Here is a 20,511-nt window from a genome sequence, read left to right on the forward strand (position 1 = left end):
TACTCATGTCTTGTAAAAATCAGCCTTCCTTGCTTTGCAGCTTCCCAGTGCCAGGTCTGTGCACTTTTCAGTACTCTGTCAAAAAATCCTCTTCTGCTGTTTTTCAGACATTATAACAACAGTGACCTTGTCAGAACCATTTCCAACTAATAGTTATCAAAACAAGAGAGAAACCTAGCTGAACATGAACTTTTGTATCACTCTGAGAATAGCCCACAGACTACCACAGGACTTGAATTGTCACAGTGATAAAATTATTCCTTTCAGTCTTTTTGGATTGTGCCCTTTGGATGCTTCTGTAATCAAGTGTAACACATAGTTTTGAAAATCAGAGCACATTTTGTAGCTCACAAAACATCTGTGGACAACTTTGAAAACTGTCTTGGAAACAGTAACAAAAATGTAATTTCTCTTGGTAAGTTAGTAATGGCATATTAACAGATAGTAGTACTGACAGCAGATGAAGTCTTATATAAACCAAAAATGTCACAAGGGTTAGTGAAATTAATGTAGTTTTACTGCTGAGATCAGCATCAGTAAACAAATGTCAAATGTCATGGATGGCAATGAAGCAAAGGGTGCAGAATTACAGAATTCTTTAGTAAAATCCTCTTTTTCTTTTTTCTCTCTCACTCTTTTTTTTTTTCTGATACTGATAGGTGACATCTGCAGAAGTAGGTCATTTCCAGACCCTGTAAAATAAAAGTAGTAGACCTTTTCCTTGCTGTAGTGACTGCCACTGCCATATTCACATAGAACTTGTGTGATGAGTTATTACCAGTGCAAGTCAAATATAAATATTGTTGACTGCAAGGAAGCTAGAGCAGTAGGAAAGGGAATACAGGAAGAGCTTATAATGGGTAGGCTTTAGCTTTTGCATGTCATTGTAGTGTTGCCTAAATTTAAGGTGGGATGTGTCTCAGCCTAAGTGCCTAAGAGGTTAGAAATGGGAGAAGTGAAAGATCCCACAGATAGACTTCACTATGCTCTGGTACATGACATTTTTAGCACATGTGGTCCTTATCTTTTCTGCATATGATTTCCATCTGTATACAAGGTCTCAATCCAGACTGAAGATTGGATTGTTATGAGAATTGGGTTGCTATGAGAGTAAATGCTCCAGGAATTGTGAGGTTGTCAGCGGAAGTCTTGTTACCACACAGGTCTTTCAAAATTTTTGAGAGAACTGTTTGTCTTGGAAAGGTGGCATAAAATTGTTGCCTAACAATGAAAAAAGAAACAGGGTAGTGTAAAAGAATAAAGATAGTAAATTATTTAACTGTGATGATTTGCTGTCTGATTTTAAAAAGTAAAGGCATCTAATGTCACACAGATGCTCAGCTGTGAATACCATGTTCTTCCACATATATTTCATGAGCCCATTTTGTAGAAAATAATCAAGGTGCTCACAAATAAAGAGAAACTACACCAAAAAAAAACCTTGCAGGAGAAGCAGAAGTTTCCCCTTCTCCCATTTTTAATTTTTTACATGAGAATAGCATGTGGTTAAAGCAAATGTTGCTTTTAGGGAAGGCAACTTCTTATACCAAGTGTTCTTACTTCATGCTTCAGAAGGAGTGAGATGTTGAGTTTAGAGCTAGTGGGGATATACAAACAAGCAAGGGTATTCCCCTTCCGTTCTTTCTCATGTACTCATTGACATAAAAAGATTCATTCCTTGTTTTCATCAGCTTATTCCTGGTTTTTTGGGTGCCAGGTGAAAAAAGATCAGGAATTAGTCTTTTAATCTCTCTGTTTTGCTGCAGTTCAGGCTGCACAGGAATGCAGTGAGAGGAGGTGCAGCATATTATGGCCTGGCATAGGGATCCACATGTGAGTGCAGGAGCACTTGAGAGCTGCAGTTGTATCTGCAAATAAACACTCCAAAAGATTTCTACAGTTTAACAAGTGCTGCAGTGGAAGAGAAAAAGGAAATTCAAACCAGCATCTCCTTAGGCAAGGAGAGCTTTCATTGGCAGAGATTATTTGGAAGGTCTGGATCCAGTAGGCAAGTTTATGATTGTGTATTTGTCAGGAGAACAGCAGATTTCTGACTTATGACTAAGGATTTATGAAGCTGAGAATGGACACTTTCCTTGGTATATACTTTTTCAGCACTTTGCATGGAATGATGTCAAAATTTTCTAGGATATTATTTGATGTCAAAACTTTATAATAACCATGCTGAAACAGAATTAGTGATTTGCTGAAGGATGTAGCTGTAAGCATCTCATTTAAGAATGGGGCAAATTTCTGCTGCATATCTGAGTGCCAGTAAAGTACAGCTTTAAACCCAACTGAACTGGGAGAGATTTGGCCAGAATTTGGCCAGTGTATCACTTAAAATATAAAGCATTTAAAATATAAAGCTTTCCCAGGAGAATATTCCATGCCTTGCTGTTTTCTGCCTGTGGCTGTTTCTCTCTGGCTTTTGTTATATTGGTTATTCTACTGGGCTAACATAGAAAGAGAATAAAAACTACACTGTGTTAGGTTTCAGGAAAGCTGTGCTGCCTTCCAGCAGTAAGATCACCTCTCACTTTTCCACTCATTTGCTCATCTGCATTGTACTTCATGAAACCAGTACACTTCTATTTTTAATTACTTACTGCAGTAGCAAATTGTGAACATTGGCATTGGAGCTGTTACGTTAGGACTTGTGTGGATGATGATGGTTTTTGCAGCTGAGCACCAGCTGACAGATAAGGTTTTCTACAATGCTGAGCTCTTAAGTGAGCATTTGTTGATGTGACAGGACATCTGTTAGGAGATGTCATCATCTCTTAAAAGTTTATGAGGTACATTCTTATTCCCTCTGAACAGTGTATATTCTTTGTTCCATTGCATTCCAGTTATTCTTGCTGGTTGAAGGATTATTAAGCTGGAGTTTTTCTAGCTCCAAGCATTTATATTTTATTCATTTCTCCCAGGTCAATCCAGAGGGCAAGGATTCCCAGATTAATGCTGTGACTCAAAGTGCAACTGTTTAGAAGAAGAATAAAATTCCTTTGTGAACTTAGAAGATGGAGAATGTGATTTCCAAGTGCAAAAATCAAAACCAAATCCACACTTGATGATCATATTTGGCCATTTTTTTGTAACTTTGCAAATGACAGAAAGTTGTCAGGGAAGCCTCATTAACCTTGTGCACCTCTCTGGAAAGGGCTCAGAAGCTTTTTACTGCTCACTGTCTGCTTGCCTGCTCATTAAACAAAAAAGCTTTGTAACCATTAACACCCATGATGGCATTCCCAAATTCACCATAAATATTCTCTTGTCCCCCTGTATTAATAGTGTATCTCTCATCACCTCCAGTTATCCTCTCCATTCACTCCCTCCTTGTCTGAGACCTCTGAGTTGATTTTCCTACTGCCTTCTAGAGAGCATGGAACAGAAACTCCCTATGGAGTACGTGAGTTTTCCTTCATCAGCTACCAGCTATGGTTACCAAGAAGAGATGTGTTCTCTTCCTCCATCACCACCCACATGAATTTCTCCTGGGACAAGTGTCCCCTATGAGAGAGTGAGGGCTGAACTTAGATCTAAGATTCCTACGTAATATAGAGAAGTCTCTTTGAGCTAAAATGTTGGTACTTAACGTCAGCATTTCCACTTTTACCTGAGGTCAGTCTTGTTTTAAGTCTGTGCAGGACAGCCACCCATTGAAAATAACTTCTTAAAATTTTGTTTGTTTTCTTGCTTATTTTTAAGGCTTTATGCATGCAAATTCCTGTCACAATGAATCTACCTGGCAGTCTATTTATCTCTTTGTTTTCCAAGGTTTTATTAAAGTCACTTTGGTGTTTGCAGCTTTTTTCCCAAGAAATGAAATTATTTTGAACATGTCCTGAAACCTGACATTCCAAGATAGTATTAAATACATCTCTTCCACTAATGGACACTGGGCTTTGGGGGCTTTATTCTAGTTACTCTCCACTTGATCAAAACATTTAAGTATTGGTCCTCACAGGATATCTTTATCTAGTCTCCCAGGAGGCATTCCAATGGATGGACCAGTCTGGTGCAGAAGTCCACAGACAGACAGTCTGGCTCCAGTTTAGTGCCTTCATCTTAACATAACTAAAGTAATTTGTATTTAGGTGTACAGAAGTGTTGTAGCTGGTCTTGATTCTTCTGCACACTAATGATATCTGGCTAACATCATACCTCTGCAGGCCAAAGAGTTGTTCTTTGTTCTGTGAATTATCTGGGGAAAACTTCCAGATTTTTTTTATTTGATCCTTTTTTCCTCTTTTGTGTGTGCTTGTGCAGAGTAGCACAAAATATAATTTTGACAGAAGGACAGAAGTTCAGTCTGCCTCTTACTAAGTTTTTCAATTTGCTGTGCTAAGTTCTGTTTCAACTGCAAGTTTCTTGCTTTCTTTTCAACACTCAGTCCTTTGTGCCACTTGAATCAGTCTGTAACTTCTGCTTCAGGCTGAAAGACTGTAAAATGATGATTGGCATGTTCCTCCATATTGTGCAAACACTATAAGGCCACAAGACCCTTAAAAATTTGCTTTCTTGTCTGTTCTTTTATGTGAAGGAAAGAACTTAACATGGCAAGAGCTAGATGGAACATAATTTTTTTATTCTTGTTTAAGAATTGCAGGCCAAAATTTTGGCCAATTTATTAAGGGAAGAATTGTTCATATCTTGAGAATTCAATTCCAGCAATTCTCCCTAGCAGAAGTTGTACAAGGAGATCCCAGAGTGATTTTATGCTAAGCTGAAATGAATTCCCTTTGCTTTGCTTTATTTTATTTCACATACCATACCTAGCAGTAGCCTTCTCATGCCTTTGTCAAAACAGGAATGTAGGAAATATAATTTTAATAGTAATAGTCAGGCATAACTGGTTACAAAAGTGCTATTAATAAGGAAATCATAAGAGCTTTGTCACATTTATATTTTTCAACTATACTAGGCCAGGCAGGAAATTGTCATACATAGTTGGTAGTTTCTGTAAAAACAAATCTAATTATAATGGAAAACGTTATAGGAAATTTCTGCATTCAAGTCTGCTTCTACCCAGGAAGGGGTAAAAAAGAGTCTGAGATGTCTGAGATTCCAGTTTTGGAAGCACTCCAGTGAATAACTTATATAAATAATAATGAGTTACCACCTGTGCATAAAATTATGCGCATGCTTTAGTGTTCATGGGATCGAGGTAAAAAAGTGTGTTGGAAATACTCTCTGTTACATTGTATCTAAAGAGAAAATATTTATAGTTTACAATGAACAGAAAAGAAATGCAAATGAAAGAGACAAATACATGTTTATATGAGATGACATTTTGATAAAAGCATTATGGCTTGATGAGGAATCTCGTGAGTTCTGGGTATTTTGGTGATTTGTGTTGTCAGTGCCTAACATGAGTTTTGCTAATCTGTTAATGGTGTTCCTTAATCTTCCTCTTGGAAATCTGACCTTTGCACTTGGTGCTGCCTTCAGCCACGTAACTTTCAAATCCAGTTAACATTACTACAGAAGACAGAATGGATAAAATTCTGTTCCTGTGTTTGTTTTTTGCTTCTGATAAGTACTCTAGATCAGTTCAAGGGTCTACATAAACCCATTTCCTTTCACTGCCAGAGAATTTGGTGTAACTTGGGATCATTACAATTTCTTGAACACTATTCTCCCCTTCAAGTATGCCTTTTTCATGAGCCAGAGTATGTCAGTGTCTCAGATTTTACCATTAGTTATTAAGTGCTTGAATGCAGAAGCCATCTTTTATTCCGTCATTGCAAAGCCCTGGAGTAGTGAGTGTCGGATCCTGGTTTGGAAGCCTTTCATCCTAATGCTAACAAATGATCATTTGAGGTTTTGTCAGGTTTTGTTGCTACATGCTGGTAAATATTTAGACTCAAGGTATTTAAGAAGAGATTTCTGAAAACTTGCTTGTGTCAGTCAAAGTTTAAATGTTGAAATATTTTTTCATATTTTGATGAGAAGAGGACCACATATGTTTTAAAAGTCCATTGCAGTTGTCTTAAGAATAAAAAAGTTAACAGAACCCCACAAACTCAGGCAGATGATTAAGGCAACAATCAAACTAATTATTAGGTGCCAGGAAAGCACCAGGGACTATTACTCCAAACCAACTGTAAGGTAACACAAATCTGCTTTACCTGTCTCCTACCAAACCTAGAAAATTTGAATTCATTACCTTGCCTTAGCTGTATGCTTAATGCTCTCAGACAGTGTTATTGCTGATCAGGAGATTGGTGGCATCTTGCTGAGGCAGAGCAATTTGAGAGTGTGAAAGACAACCTACAGACAAATGCAACATTTTGAATTAATCTTATCCATGGACAGGATTCCCATGTTTCATCAGCAATGAAGGGACCTGTAGCAAACAGCAAACTTATATATGCTCTTCACAGGAATACATGTTCCTACATACATCTTTTATGAAAAGTGCTGTCCCTATTTCCAGTCTTCTTTATACTTGTTTATATTTCTGTATATGTTTATGGCCACCAGATTTATTCCTGTCAGGTCAGCCAGGTTGCAAATTGCTCGGCTTTAAAAAATTTGATTTTTCAACATCCACATCTCTCTGAATTTTCTCACAAACAGAGGTTCAGCAGTGTCTTATTACAGCATTATATTAAAATAGTTTAATACTCAAAGGATTTCAGGGAAATTTCTTCCAGTGTTAATTTTTCAAAACACTTTATATACATCATTTTTTAAAGTAATTCTAATATAACTTAGAGGTATGTAATTAGCTAACCTTGGTTTTTTGTTTTTTAAGGATCCGCCCATGGCAGTGACCCTTGGACTACGAATGGAAGAAATGATTTTTAATCTTGCTGACACACATTTATTTTTTAATGATTTAGAGGTAAGAATCAAAGGAATGCTAGCACCGGTATTCCTGATTTTTAACTTAGTGGCTTTGTTGTACATTAGTGTTTATTGTGTGTGACATTTCTGCCTGTGTAGTTTTTGGGTTTGTCATGCTCTAACCAGAGAGAGGTTATCTGGGTGGCACTGACTTCTGGTGGCACCAGAGTCCTTCTGTGAAACTCAGGGAGAGAGAGAATCTGCAAACTACCCAATCCTTTCTTTGTCTATCTTTTTTGGTTTCCATGTGTGTAAAGCTGTCATCTGCTGTCATCTCCAGGATGGTGACATACACACCTCATATTCTTCTCTTGAAGTTCTCCATATTCATTTGCTTTCAGTGGGTGCCCTCATCTGACCAGAAGAGACTGTTCTTCTCTTGACATACCTGAGCAGCCTTTTGGCTACAGGCCTGGGTTACTTGTTCAAATGTAGAATATTCTTCATTTACCTCAAAGAATGCAGCATCAGATAGCTGGGACCGTGATAGATGTTCTGATCAGTGATTTCTCTTCCCAAGGTAACCAGGCAATCAATGGATTGTCACAATATAGCCAGGGAATATAATTTGGCAATTGGTCAGAAAAGGGAGAGAACTCTTCCTAGGAAGTGCCCTCTGTGGGCAGCTCACCTGTAAGAAGGACATGGATGGACTCTCACTGGGGCAGTGGTCTGGGGAGCAGGCTTGTAGCTGAGCTTCACAGGCTTTTTATTTTGCTCTTAAGAGCCCAGGTCTGTTAACATAGACAGTGACTGCCTACAACCATGTTTGTTAAGACACAGGGTGAAAAATAGTTTTCAAATTAACCCAGGGGTTTTTCAGACCTTCTGGTGGTCTAAAACAGTTGTTTTCTTACTGAGAGTAGATCCCAGACCTCCTTCCATGGACAGATACTTGCTATGAATGGGAGCTGGAAGACTTTGAGGTTTTGTTTCGAATCCTAGAGAACGGTCTCTGGTGACTGAATAGACAAAATAACGATAAGTGAAATTCTTCCATCCACTGGGATGTTGATTTTGTCTTTTGTTCCTTCATCAAGAAGGTAGTAATAAAAGCAGAAGTTTGTGGTTTTCTTCATCATCTCTTGCAGATCTCACTTATTCTTAGCTCTTTTTAAGTCCAGAAATTGGAATCTACTTCACCCCACACCTGAACTGCACTTCTTCCTTGCAGCAGCAGAAACCAAAGAAAGTAAAGCCCTGGACATGCCTTTCTCAGTGTGTGCTTTATTGCAGTTCTAGAGAGGCATCATTTCACAATGCAAGTGCAGTCAGTGAATGTCTCCTTCTGGTGCCCTGTACCAGGGAGAGATTCCAAAATTTTTCAAAACATCTCTTAAGTTTCTTTTGAGCAGATCTTTGCCCCTGCATGTTCGGAGTTTATGTGGTATGAATGAAATTTAAGCCATTCTGTAGAATCTGTTCTTCAATGTTGTGCTGAGTTCAAGTGGAAGAGTTCAGCAAAATGGAGCTTTGCCCTCTTTCCTTACATCTTTATTCTTGCTTATGGCCATTGAAACTTCATTCCTTTCTCTCATTATTTATTTTGTCTGTAGATCACAAGTTCAGCTGTCATAGGTGGATCATTACATTTTGGCTAATCTTCATAGGATGGTTTTAATACCCCTGTCCAAAAACTCATATGCCAGCTCATTCCAGAGCTTGAACAGTTCCCAGCTTTAGAGAAATAAAAGATATACTACTTGGGAGCTGTCTTAGAGAGTCTCACAAATCAATCAGTTTGATTTGATTAAAAGCAACTTATATATATATTTTTTAATAATCTCAATTTCTAGAAGAAATTTAGTACTTTATAGCCCAGAATTCATCTTGGTCTCAAAAGCAACTCTCTTACAAAATTACCAAAATTCCAAAGTGCATGTGCTGAATTGAGCTGTATGCATGCATTTCGGTGTGTGTGTGTGAGAAGACCAGGAATTTTCTATCTTCTTAGCAAAAGGGATAAAGTGCACAAGTATGTAGAGGCATCCTTTAATATGCTGATGGAAAAACCTGTCTGTTTAAATCTGTTTGCAGAGCACATGGCCATTGCTGAATATTAAAGTGCATCTGCATGATGAATGTGCAATAAATTCTAAGAATTCCCAGAGTCTGACTTGGGTTCTCTCCCTCATCTCCCCTCCTCTCCCCATCTTTCTTTCTCTGTCTTCCTCTCTCTGTCCTCCCCTGGGGAGCAGAAATGAGTTGCTGAGCTGCTGATGATCATGGCCACCAAGACACGAGACCATCAGTTCTCACTGGAGGAAATGAGACAGGCCTTTCTTAATTTGCTAGGCAGATAGATTGCTTATCCATTCATCATGTCATTTTTTCAGGGGTGAGCCCTCTGGTTCCACACCCTCTGTCTTGCTTTCATCTTCAGCCCACAGTAAACCTTGTGGCTCTGGACATGACAACTGAGAAGTACTACTGAACCTGTGTACCTGTAATATTTACTCCAGCCACTACATCTCTAAACTTTTTTTCCCTGTCTTTCTTAGTTACAAACATTGCATAGCAGGTTCTAGGAATAATAACCAAGTTATTGAAGTTATCACATACAAAAATAAAGTTTTCCTTCCTCTATGCAAATCCATGTCACTGCAGTGACTGCTGATGCAGAAATTCCAATCTGCTGAGACATTCCCTACCGACCCAGTAACCCATGTTCTAATCAGCCAAAATGCACTTTTATTTCAGGCTAGCTGTTCTCCAGCTACCACATTCTCAGGGTATAAATTTTAGCTACCTTGAGAAGTATCACTTGGGAGGGCAGTTGGTGTTTTGCCATGAAAATAGGAGTTCCAGAAAGTTCATGTGCCTAAACAACACTTGGACTCTGATTTATAATAATGGGCAAACTAAGGCATTCTCTTTTCAATCAGGTGAGGAATAAATAAATATCTCAGTATTAATTCTAAGACAGCATTTAGAAATGTTGGTAAGGCCTATTACACCAAAAAAACAATTTCTGCAAATTGCAGGGAGTAATTCAGACATGAATCTTCCAACTCCATTATTCCACTCCACTCTCAGGTCAATGAAAAGAAAGAGTATTCATTTCAAACAAACTGAATTATATTTCAATTTTTATCATTATCCTATCATATTTCAAAGTAGATTTTGTCCTTTTTTTTTCTCACTAGAAATAGAAATGAGAAATTAAAAATAAGATTTAGGTAAGTCTCAGAATTTGGGAGGCAGGTAAGACTAGTTTTAACAGAAACTGAAGCATATATATTAAAAAGGGTTTTCAGTATAGCCTAAGAAAGCATCGTGCAGTTTTCTGTTCAGTGTTTGGTAAGTCAGTGTTTTTACTGGATAATGAAATTATTGTCTGGTCCAAGATGATAAGTTTTATGGATGATGTCTTGATTCTTTACTCTCATATTTTCAGGCTCTAAAAATTGCTGCAAAGAATTGACAGCATTCAGATATAATTTTAATTAGTATTGCTTCAAATAAAAGCCAGATTCCTTACTTAGATTCCTTTCCTGTATTTGCTCTAATAGGAAATGTATTTTTATGTTTCTTAGTTTGGACGTTGCACTGACAGCCACTTTGACTTGAGCTTAACCAGTACTGTAGCTGATGTGAAAAGTATTTTACCTTAATATTTAAGTTGACAGAGAGCTTGCTTTCTTTTCCATAACTCTTTGGTGTCATCTAAAAGCAAACTCAGATGTAGTGTTGTGCCACCAGTTTCCATTTCTTTTGAGAAAAGTAGAGAACTATCTCAAATCTGCTCAAGCTAGCTATCTGCTTTTTCTTTTTTTATAGCAAGACTTTTCCACACCATGTAAGTGAATTTGTAAAAGGTGAACATTTTGGTTGAAGTAGATAAGTAAACAAGAAAACAAAGTAAAAAAACCAAACAAACAAGTGATGGGCACATGAGCTTATTTGCTGGTCAGACAATGTGTATTGCCATCATGTAGAAGAGGAGGTGACCCATAGATCCAGAGGAGAAGAGGAAAGGGGAAAAGAAGGAAGTTGGGGAGTGCTGTTGGGTTTGATCTCCTGTATAACATATATGTTAACTCCTATATTAACAACCTTCTTGCAGGGACAAGGGGCTGAGTAATCAGAAAACTGCATGGTCCCCTCATCCTGTTTCTGGAGTCAGTCACAGAATCACAATTAGCCAACTGTGAGACAAAAAAAATTAAACACCTGAGCTTTTGCCGCCCACTCATATTTAACTTAATAATGAAATTATCAGCAGAACAGTTACCTAGAATTTTCAAGGCTGGAACAATGCAGCTGAAAAGCTTAACAAAACCCAGACAGCAGCAGACACTCCTTATCCATCAAGGCTTTTGTGTGCCTTCCATTTAATTAGTATACCTTCATATCCACAAGACTTTTAAACTTTTAAACTTAAAACTTCTATGAGTTCCAGGGAAATCTGTGAAGGTGATTAGGAAGCCAGATATTGCCCAGATGTTGCAAAATAGAGAGTCAGAATTTTTCCCAGTAGGGTTTTTTGTCTGATTTTTGAGTTCCTATCCTACACTGGGTGAAGCATAGTTCCATTTTTTTCTGGAGTGTAAATAATGAATAAATATAAAGAAATTAATCTTTTATTTCAGCTGCCACATTCCCTTTACTTTCTCTCTTCATCTGCTATTTACATCCAAAAATAGCTTCTTTAAAATATTCTACATCTCAAGATAATCTCCTTAGACAGATCTAAAAATTTTTATTTCTCCAGTGAGGGGAAGAATGCTTAATTCCTGTTCCTTGAACATAGCTCTGTTATCCTATCTTAATGGGTTAAATCTCATAAGCAGAGCTTGGTAACTCTTATTTTTAGCTTTGGCCCAATATTTTAAATTGTGATTGCTTGTGTGATGCAATAAAATTATGTATTTGAAAATTAAATTATATGTATTTGTTTTATACATAATTGCCTCTTTTTTTAACAGCTTAGTTCATGTGAGTAGAAGTCTCTTAAGTTTTTGTTCATTGCAAAGCAAACAAAGTAGAAAGATGAAATGATAATTCCCTAAATTCACACACTAGGAACTTGTGGCTTACACGTTTAGAAATCACTCCTCTGTTCAGATTTACCCTTTATCTGTACAATTTACCACTGTTACGAGACAAACACTGGAAACCTAGAAGAAAATACCCATACATGTCACAGACAGTCTGAATTAAGTGCTGACTTAAATGGACACTGAATTTCAGGTGTGTCTTTGGGTTAAGATGTTAGTTCCAGGAAATATTGAAAACAATTACATAATGCGTGATGGCTTGGCTTATATATTTACTTTTGTTTTCACTACAATTTCTTATCTTTGTGCTTTAACCACTGTGCAGATAAGGATATCTTATAGCTGTCCAATTGTAAAACCCTCTTGGAGGGGAATTCGTATTTCCAATGTCCCTCAGTTCCCTCAAGCTCTTTTCATACTTTCCAAAGCCAGGAAATAATCAAGTTCTGTAGGATTGCTGATTATATGTGATTTTCCAGCCAAAGACACTCACATAAATTAAAATAAGAGCCTGATAAGTGTCCAAACTATTTAGCATAAGTTTTACGCCTGTTGAGGTTCACCATCAATTGCTTTTAGGGAGTGGGAAATTAAGGTTTATGTGATTTTCAAGTATCGGTATACTAAGGAGGCTGTAAATGAGACTTGCCATTTTGGTGGCTTTTTTACAATTAAGATAATTTTACTCCTAAAAATCACCCCAAAACTGCATGTTGCCTTTCTGAAGGTCTGTTTTAACTAGTGACTCACACTAGGTTTACTTTTCTGAAGATGTCGATGGCAGTAACAAACTGTGGGTGTGCACAGCCTGCCACCTTCTGGTGCCGCCACTGGCCTGCACCGCTCGTTTCTTCCTCTGTGCTGAGCCTGTGGTGAGCACAGAGTCCTTCAGGTTGGAAAATACCTCTAAAATCCCCCCGTCCAACCATCAGCCCAGCCCACCGTGCTCACCACCAAACCATGTCCCCAAGTGCCACATCCACACACCTTGCAGGAGCAGTGCTTGTACTCCCTCATAAGATAAATTTGTCATTTGGGTTTGCTTTCTTTTCTTTCTAACAGGAATGCGATCAAGTTCATATAGATGATGTTTCTTCAGATGATAATGGACAAGACCTAAGGTAAGATACAGAAATTATTTTTTTTCTTCTTTTTTTTTTTAAGATGAAATAATTTGAGCGCTTACAGGAATACATTGTATTTATTTTTACTGTATTTTGGGTGTTTGCAGTACCTACAGTTTTGCAACTGATGGCTTCCATGCAGCTGCAAGTAGTGCAAACCTTTGTCTGCCAACAGGTGTAAGAGGAGGGGTTGACTGGATGAGGAAGCTGGCTTTCCGTTACAGAAGAGTAAAAGAGTTGTATAATACTTACAAGAACAACATAGGAGGTGAGTCCAATTGTCAAAAACAACTTTGAATGCTGGTCAGTCTGAGCTGCATGGTGATGAGCTGCCACCCAGGGAAGGAGCCTGGGAAGCCACAGAGGGAATGGAGAGGGATATGACTGAGCTGTTGAAAGCTACTGACTGTAAAGGCAGAGCCACATGCTGTTCTGCAGGGGAAATGCAGCTGGGAAAACAAAGCAAGTTTCTATTCAGCTTCCACAGAGCCCATTTTCCTCCCTCAGAGCCAGCTAGCCTTACAGGATTTGTTGAACCACTTAGTCTACCTCAGATTTGCTGCTGTTCTAAGAAAGATATTGCATAGTTTCACAGCACAGATTGGCTGTGGATGGCCATTTCCATCCTACATTTTCCTGATCTGGTTGGTAACAACACTGTCATCTAAACTTTCTGCTGGGTACCTGGTAGTCTGTTACCACCAGTGGATGCAAGAAAATTCTATCACTGCCATGCCAAAAGCCCCCTTTGTTGACTCTGTAGCTTACACAGTTTTGTCTCCAATAAGTCCAAATCTCATTTGGGACAAGAACTTTGCTGTTACTGTTTTAATTTATGGACTGGCTTATGTCTGCACCAGCAGATTGTAGGCAATCAGGCATTAGAGCCAAAAGAACCTGTTCTGGAGAGTCCTGTGTGCCTTGCAGAGACAGAGAGCCCTCTTCTGAGGAGGGAAGTGTGCCAACTGACCCCCTCAGCAATAGACTGTGAGAACAGGGACTACTTAGAAGTCTTCAGTAATTGCTACAGTCATGTATTTTCATTCTTAGCAGTTCAGTCTTTTCTTAGCACAAGGTGAAGCAACAGGACCAAAGGGTAGTGGTAGAGGGCTGACTTTCACTTGCCCTACTTTGCCTTTCATTGGTGTTGTGAATAGAGTTGTTATATATTAATAATTCTTGAAACAGTGTTAACCAGAAGTTTACTGGGTTTTCTTGTATCTCCTGACGCATCTCAGATTCTGAAGCTGCTGCATTTCACAAAACCTTTAACAGTCATAAGAGAGCAAGTCCAAGAGCACAGGACAGGGAAACACACTGAGAGGAACAGAATATTGCAAACAGAGTGCAGATATGTGGTGCACTGGATTAAGGTTTTTATTGTCTCCCACGTATCCTGCATCTGAAATATAAGCCATCCTTAATGGGCAGGTTTCTTCATTTGTCCTTCACACCTTAACCTTTTTAATGATTTTTGTAGCTTATCTGTATTTTTTTATTTCAAAAGAGCTGCTAGAAATTATCAGAAGGCAAGATTAATCCATATATTTTTAGATTATTTCACTTCTGATTTTTGAAGACAGTCATCATCACTTGTAGGGTGTGAAAGAGAAGAGGGATACTAAAGGTCAGGAAGCCTATTTCCCTGCTCTTCCAAATCTACATTTAAAATACATTGGTTCCAGCAAATTCGTGTCTCAGCATTCAATAGGCTGGGCATTTTTAAATGTCCGATAATTTATACCCAAAAAGAGATTTTTGAGGACTAACTTTTAAGGACCCACTGAGATATGAGAACATAAGATGTGCAGCCATTTCAGGTTCTGAATGCTGTAAAAGGAACCAACTACAACAGGACATGAAGAGCAAGCCATCAGCAAACAAATGTATTTCTGTATGTGTACTATCTGCAGAGCCATAAGTAGGGGAGTTTTAAACAGTTTTTTCTACAGTATCTTCTTTTGTGACCATCTTCACATATGATCCTAATGACATGGATCTCCTTGTCACTGCCTCTGATAATTTGAGAATAACATATGTGGGAGGAGCTGGTTTAAAAATATGTTTCTGAAAGGAATACTTTGAAATGCAGCCTGATACATAAAGAAATGCAACTAATTATTATTATTATCTGAAATACTATTTGACGTTCCTTGATATAGTGAAGTACAAATTAAATCTATGATTTCCTGATCACTGAAGACCATAGATTTTGTCTTTGATATTTTTTTCAAGTTGTAGTAGAATTTAAAATAGAAACAAGACTCTCTGATACAAAATTTAATTCTATGTTTGTCACTTTTCTTACATTAAAGGACTCCTGGGTCCCGCTAAAAGAGATGCATGGTTGCAATTAAGAGCAGAGATTGAAGCTCTGACAGACTCCTGGCTAACAAATGCACTTAAATCATTATCAATTATCAGCACAAGGTATGTATTTGAGTCTGCTGTAAAATAAGTTTCTAGACACGTAATGGGTTTTTTTTACATTTTAGATTACAATAAATTAGTGCCTTTAAAGAACAGAACCGGTCTACTATGACTTTTGAGTAGGACACAGGAGAAGTGGAAAGTGGTTTAATTCATCGTGATTCCAGCATTTACTAAAGATAGTATGAAATGTCTTCTCAAATGTGTGTACATTGAAAGTGTATTGTAGAACTCTGAGACAGCTTTTAATGTATTACCTTGTGGACAGCATTCTCTGAACTCCACAGCTCCCTGTTCTGTCCTTCAATGTTTGTGCCTATTGGCAGTGCAACCTAAATACTGTACCGATACCAGAACAAAAGGGCATTTTTCTTCTGTCCTTCCAAGCAAACCAGTATATCCTAGTATAAATCTTAAGTTTTCACAAGAGTAAAAATCTCTTTTAACTAAAAGTCTAAGTTCCCAATATTGAGACATAAAATGTATTATTCCTCTGAAGCAATAAAACTGTGAACCCTGCTGCTGCTTAGTAAGGTGTGCAATATGTATCTTACCAGAAATCCTAAAAAATCCTCATTTTAAACCACAAAAAAGAGCAACATTAAGTCATCTTGCTTTCTGATCCTGTCTGCGAGAAACTCAGCGTCAAGTGTAAAGAACAAACTTGGAAAGACACAAAAATCTTTTGTGTAAGCTGTTGTATTTAGGGCTGCACTTCTTTCTGAAAGTCTCTTCTGAGAGACTTTTGGTAATGAAGGCCACTTGAGCATTGGTGGATGAGTCTGGAAAACTGTTATCCTTCACTCAGGATTGTTAAATAATAGTCTTTTGTCATGTCTTCAAGGAACTGTACAGCTGTAAACCTTCAGAAGCTACCTGTGAGTCAGCTAAACATTACTGATATGTTATAACAGGAAATTGAGATACATAAATGTGAAAATAGCAGCCTAGGGTCTTGCTTGGAATTTGTGGAAATGCCAGCAGGAAAACTCACAAGCATTTACTCTCAGTGCCATGTCCACATCATGGTCATGCTCATGTTCCAGCCTGTGAGTGCCTGAAGTAGCTCAGCTCTGAGTTCTCTGGCCTGCACAACTTCTCCATTCAGGTTTTCATCCTCACCATTCAATGCTGGCTTATTAACATGATCATTCTTATTTCTCCCTCACTTCAGAGATATTCTTACTCTTGCAGCTTGAAGAAAGCGATGCCATTGTGGAGAAAAGTGTAGATAAAAGAGTAGATAAAAGATAGATAAAAGAGTAACAAATCACATTTTTGTAGTCTCTCAAGTCTTTTGTTTTGCTGGTAGCTACTGACAGTTATTTGCCAACATGAAAGTTATGCTTTCAAAGCATTCAAATACCTTCTTTTGGAGGCTGTTGATGGTCTTAAATATCTGTATTTTGCTAGACCCATCTTCAAAGACCTGATTCTTTATAAACCAGTGTGAAATATTTCCTGCAAATCAGGCCTACATATTTTTAAAGGCTTTCACCAGGGGCTTTATGTACATTTTCTGTAAATGATGGTGCTGAGCAGCTGTACTGTGTGAATGGAAGTAAATGTTGAGGGATCCTTAATATGCTCTCCACAGCTGGTTCGCCTCATCAACATTTAGGTCCTGTTTTAAAACTATTTAAACTTAAACTATTTCTCTCATTTTAGGAGTAATTGTGTAAACGTGTTGGTAACAACAACCCAGCTTATCCCAGCACTTGCAAAAGTTCTACTATACAGCTTAGGTGGAGCTTTTCCCATTGAAAATATATACAGTGCAACAAAAATAGGTAAGAAAATTATTCTTTCATCCATTCTGACTACAATGCATTACCTTTTTTTTTTTCCCCAGTAATGGATGTATTCTGAAACACTTCCCTGACACTTAGCAGTTTTAGTTAAAAGATTTAGGCATTGCATGTGTTCAGATGTGTTTATGTCAAAGAATTCCAGGTTCACCTTATTTTCAATGATGCCTAAAGGAGTAGAGATGCTGATTAAAAGCCACAGAAACTCCTCAGTATGGTGCAGAAAACAAAGAACTTGCAGAAAAGAGTGAAGAAAAGTTTTTTGTGAATTCAAATCTGAGCAGAAATTCTGTTAAATTAGCCTCTGCTCTGACCTTCAGCTCCATGCAAGCCAGCCCACAGCTTCACAAACCTTTCCTGAGGCATTGTATGTCAGTGATGGGAATGGCAGCTGTTTCTGACAGAACCTGTGCTGCTGGATAACAAAAGGGCCCTTCCCCAGTCTGTTCACAGCCACCTGCCTTTTGTGCACTGTGGTTTGGAAATGTATGGCTTCTGGAAATTGCACGCAAAACTGTAAACCAAGAGAAGCAGTCATTCCTGTGAAATGTGATGCAGCATACAATGATGGATAATTTTGCAGATTTTACCAATCATCAGTTCAGTAATGCTTCATTTCTATAGCTATGACAGTCTTTATAGCATGGAATGTGTCACTTCATTGACAAAAGCATTGCAATATGTTTCATAAATTATTTTCACAAGGGAAATAGCAGTGCATATTCTCGCAGTGTCAGGCAGAACCATTACCTCAGTCATCATTTAACTAAGTTTTTTTATTACTACATCACTCATTGTTGCAGATACATTAGAATTAAGATTTCTACTTTCCTAGTAAGAATATTATTACAATCATAAGGAAATATTTAAATTCAATTATTCATTTGCTAACCTATTCATTTTTGCAGTGCTGCTAATTCCTTTGTCTTAGTGGCTTTCCTGTAATGATTAAGAGATCTAGTTTTACCTGAAACATCTTAGTGTCATTAAGGGACTCTATTGCTTCTTACCAGATTTGGCTCTAAATCCCAAGGTTGGGAACTTTTTTTAATAGCAATGTCTTACCACTGCAAAAATCCTCTGTAAGGCTTCACCATAACTCACTTGATAGCTTGAATAAACAGTGCATTGTTTTTCAGGCAAAGAGAGCTGTTTTGAGCGTATAGTGTCCAGATTTGGCACTAACATAACTTATGTTGTGATTGGAGATGGCCGAGATGAGGAGCATGCAGCTAATCAGGTAACTTCACTCTGAACTCTTATCTCATTTATCTTCCAGGAAAAGAAAGTTGCTTTGAACGAATAATGCAAAGGTTTGGCAGAAAAGTAGTATATGTTGTAATTGGGGATGGTGTAGAAGAAGAACAGGCAGCAAAAAAGGTAACCTGTCTTCTGAAATGTTGGTGTGATACATAGCTACTAATGCAAGCCTTTCTGTTTGCATTTCTGTCAGTGTTGCACAAAATGACAAATAATTGCAGTCCACAGATGCAAGCCAACGAGAGCATGATGAGACCAGCACTTAGAGTAAAATGAACCATTTGGATTCTAGCATTTGCTTCGCTTCACTTTGGAAAGAAAAAAACAAAAACAAAACCAAAAAATTATTTTTAAAACAGATGGAAAAATAATGCAGAAAAAATACCTGACAAACTTCAAGCAAATTAAAAAGATAAACAGAAGAGATAGAAAGGGTTATGATGTAATGGTTGGGTGGTGTTTTTCTTAAAATGCTGAAATTGGGAATGTTTCCAGAGAAGTGTTACAGAGAATTTGGAAAACATCTACAGGACTGTGCAAATTTTTTTGCTAAGATAGATGAAGATCCATAGTTTACTGGGGCAAATATGATAAAAATATAATTTGCTTCAGCAAAGACATATCTGCTAAAGGAAAAAGAACACAATGTAGAGATTGTGCACCAAATCTGTGTTTCCAAAAAAAGAACTGCTTCCTAGTTTCTTCATGATAATTCAAGTCTAATTTCAGCAGAGAAGTTTTTAATGTTCAGAAACATCAAATTACTAATTTGTGCCGTGCTTCCCAGTGTAACCCATAGAAGTGTGCAGAAATTGAATTTTTTCCTCACAATGTTTGTACAGGACCAGTTATGTAAATCTTGTTGTGCTAGATGTAGCAAAATTAAGCACCATCCTGGCATTGTAGTTGGAGTGGAAACAAAATGGAAATAACCAAAATGCTCATTCCAAATGGTTCCTTAATATAGGTACAGTACTGGTGATGGGTCCTTATAATTTTTGCTAAACAGTGGTGGTTGGATTGTGGGCTTTCTGATTGGGCATGCTTTTTCCTTAACATCGGCTATATTGCATGGATAGATGTAGAATTCAGAGAGATGGATGAATATAGCACATTTCAAATAGATCTAATCACAACATGGAAGTATGTGGGTTTTTTTCTGTTCTGATTAATTATTGAAGGAGAATAATGTGTATACCTGCATCTCTCACAGACACTGATGCTTTCTGCAACACAAATTATCTTTTCTTAAACTAGAAATGTGTTATTTTCTTATCCAAAGACATTTCTTTTTCTGCCTGGATGGAGAAAAAATGTAATTCAGCTCTGTTTTGAAGTGTTAAGTGAGGAGCATCTTTTCATGGAATTCATATAGTCTTTTAAATGATGATTCAGTATTTTGCAGTCAAATAAGTGGAGCATCAAATGATTTCCTATTAATGCTCCTTTGTATAGGCTTGCATGCTAACAATGAGCAAGTAGCTCTTACTAAGTTACAGGCATTTTCCAAAGAAACTATTAAGAAAGTTTATCATCTAATTATTTTAACTTCAGTTGAGCTACTAAGCTCAGATCTATTTTGGTCTGACTTTTGTCAGTACTTGAACAGCAAAAATCAATCCAGAAACACAGTGGTGTAAGACAGGTGCTGGTAATCTCTAACTATCCTTGTGTGTTGTATCCTTGTGTGTCTGCCTGTGTCACAGTGTTCATCTTTCCTGACCTTTTCTCTCCTCTAACAAACACAGCACAACATGCCTTTCTGGAGGATATCCAGTCATTCGGACCTCTTGGCTCTCCATCAAGCACTGGAACTAGAGTATTTGTAACTGTGTCCTAAAGCTGGTGATCCTAATATACATATGTATATATATATATATATATACACATACACACACACATATATATATATATATATATATGTATCCATATTTCAAGTACACTGAATTTTTATGTGTGATTCAATGCCTCTGGCTTTACACATATGAATTGTCTTAAGAAGGGAAGAAATATTTGGAATTAAAAATTCCAAAT

General features: G+C 37.5%; 1 protein-coding gene across 8 annotated transcripts in view; it reads left to right on the forward strand.

Annotated features, from left to right (window-relative positions):
• The window catches only part of EYA4 (EYA transcriptional coactivator and phosphatase 4), a gene marked incomplete at both ends in the record, with an annotated part of 121,131 nt that extends 100,825 nt beyond the window's left edge, over positions 1-20,306 (forward strand). For 4 of the 8 annotated variants that reach the window (XM_084202682.1, XM_084202684.1, XM_084202686.1 and 1 more), the window contains 7 exons: positions 6,764-6,853; positions 12,918-12,976; positions 13,087-13,247; positions 15,295-15,409; positions 17,078-17,199; positions 18,357-18,457; positions 20,226-20,306. In XM_084202682.1, the coding sequence (XP_084058808.1) occupies positions 6,764-6,853; positions 12,918-12,976; positions 13,087-13,247; positions 15,295-15,409; positions 17,078-17,199; positions 18,357-18,457; positions 20,226-20,306 (729 nt within the window). Of the gene's footprint in view, positions 1-6,763; positions 6,854-12,917; positions 12,977-13,086; positions 13,248-15,294; positions 15,410-17,077; positions 17,200-18,356; positions 18,458-18,496; positions 18,598-20,225 lie in introns of all 8 variants that reach the window. The other 4 variants (XM_084202681.1, XM_084202683.1, XM_084202685.1 and 1 more) reach the window with 1 other exon arrangement.
• Positions 20,307-20,511: the final 205 nt, after the last annotated feature.

Source organism: Fringilla coelebs (assembly GCF_963513975.1).
Source record: "Fringilla coelebs genome assembly, chromosome: 3".
NCBI lineage: Eukaryota > Metazoa > Chordata > Aves > Passeriformes > Fringillidae > Fringilla > Fringilla coelebs.